This window comes from Tinamus guttatus, unplaced genomic scaffold, assembly GCF_059628265.1.
Source record: "Tinamus guttatus ecotype Peru unplaced genomic scaffold, ASM5962826v1 Tinamus_guttatus_pri_ptg000526l, whole genome shotgun sequence".
In the NCBI taxonomy this organism is placed as follows: Eukaryota; Metazoa; Chordata; class Aves; order Tinamiformes; family Tinamidae; genus Tinamus; species Tinamus guttatus.
This window is the reverse complement of record NW_028289060.1, coordinates 70202-71911: the sequence shown is the minus strand read 5'-3', so window position 1 is coordinate 71911 and position 1710 is coordinate 70202. Positions and strand designations below refer to the sequence as shown.

Below are 1710 nucleotides of genomic sequence, written 5' to 3'. Positions count from 1 at the left end.
CTTTTATTTGAGCGAAGCCAGGACTGACACAGAAACACAAGGACAGACATATTTACAGCAGGTATGACAATTACACAGAGCTGGATCATGCTTCTGGCAAAGCAGGATGCATTCAAAAACTTATGCAAAAAAATCATTATAAACACAGAGAGAATGCTCAAAGCACAGAACTATCTGAGACGCATTAGGAACCACTTGTTAGGAAGGACAGGGAGCTTATTTCTAGCACCGAGCCAGTTTAATTAGGGCGTTCTTGAGATCCTTGTTCCTCATGCTGTAGATGAGGGGGTTGACCATTGGAGGCACCACTGCATACAGAACAGCCACCACCAGATTCAGAGATGGGGAGGAGATGGAGGGGGACTTCCCGTAGTCAAACGTGCCACTGCTGAGAAATAGGGAGACCACGACCATGTGTGGGATGCACATGGAAAAGGCTTTGTGTCGGCCCTGCTCGGAGGGGATCCTCAGCACAGCTCTGAAGATCTGCACATAGGACACCACAATGAAAACAAAACATGTAAAGAATAAACAAATACCAAACACAAGAAACCCAACTTCCCTGAGGTAGGAGTGTGAGCAGGAGAGCTTGAGGATCTGGGGAATCTCACAGAAGAACTGCTCCACCACATTGCCTTGGCAGAGGGGAATGGAAAATGTGTTCCCGGTGTGCAGGAGAGCATTGAGAAAGCCACTGGCCCAGGCAGCTGCTGCCATTCTGACACAAGCTCTGCTGTTCAGGAGGTTCCCATAGTGCAGGGGTCTGCAGATGGCAACGTAGCAGTCATAGGCCATGACTGTGAGGAGAGATAACTCTGCTGAAAACAAGAATGCTACCAGGAAGACCTGGGTAACACATCCTGAGTAGGAAATGATCCTGTTGTTCCACAGGGAATTGGCCATGGATTTGGGAACAGTTGTGGAGATGGAGCCAAGGTCAAGGAGGGAGAGGTTGAGGAGGAAGAAGTACATGGGGGTGTGGAGGCGGTGGTCGCAGGCTACGGCTGTGATGATGAGGCCGTTGGCCAGGAGGGCAGCTAGGTAGATGGCCAGGAAGAGCGAGAAGTGCAAGAGCTGCAGCTCCCGCGTGTCTGCAAATGGCAGGAGGAGGAACTCATTGAATGAGCTGCTGTTGGACATTAGCTCCTTTGGGAGTCCTGTTCAAGGAAGGAAAGAAAGCAAAAATTTAGAGCGGACTTGTCTGAGCCAAACCATTTCAGTTTCTCAAAAATCCCCCATATTTCCTCTCTCCCTTAATTCAGCCCCATTTCAGGTGATCCACATTGAAATGGCTGTATTCCTGCAGCAGGGACCCGCTTCCCATGGCTCCAAAGAGTTGTTTCTGCTGTGCTGCAGGTGTAATTGGATGTGTCAAAATACTCTTTGATTAGTGTTTCTGGAGATGCCTGGGAATGGAGTCTTGCATTGCTTGGAAGGGACTTGTCCCCGAAAACCGGCTGGGAATATTCTCTATTCACCAGCATCAGAGCTGAATACAGCACTCACACTGGTTGTGTCTGAAGGAGAAGAGCTTTGTGAAGGATTTGTCCCCATCAGCCTTGCCTTCCTCAACAGAGATATTTGTATCTGAATCTGTCACACCAGATCTGACTCCAGCTAGGGAGGAGAACAGTCAAATGGAAGCAAGGAAAGACCTTACCTCTTTTTAGACGTCGAGATGTCTAGAGACAGTACTTGTCCTCATGCCAC

The 1710-nt window shown here is 48.9% G+C and overlaps 1 protein-coding gene across 1 annotated transcript; it reads right to left on the bottom strand.

Annotated features, from left to right (window-relative positions):
• Positions 1-222: 222 nt before the first annotated feature.
• On the bottom strand, positions 223-1140 carry LOC148592752 (olfactory receptor 14J1-like). The gene has a single exon (XM_088533898.1). It carries the CDS (start codon positions 1138-1140, stop codon positions 223-225), a length of 918 nt encoding a protein of 305 aa, XP_088390024.1.
• Between the last annotated feature and the right edge of the window lie 570 nt (positions 1141-1710).

Bases quoted from the DNA above. Each gene is read 5' to 3' on its own strand.
- LOC148592752 (XM_088533898.1), bottom strand. From the start codon at position 1,140: ATGTCCAACAGCAGCTCATTCAATGAGTTCCTCCTCCTGCCATTTGCA.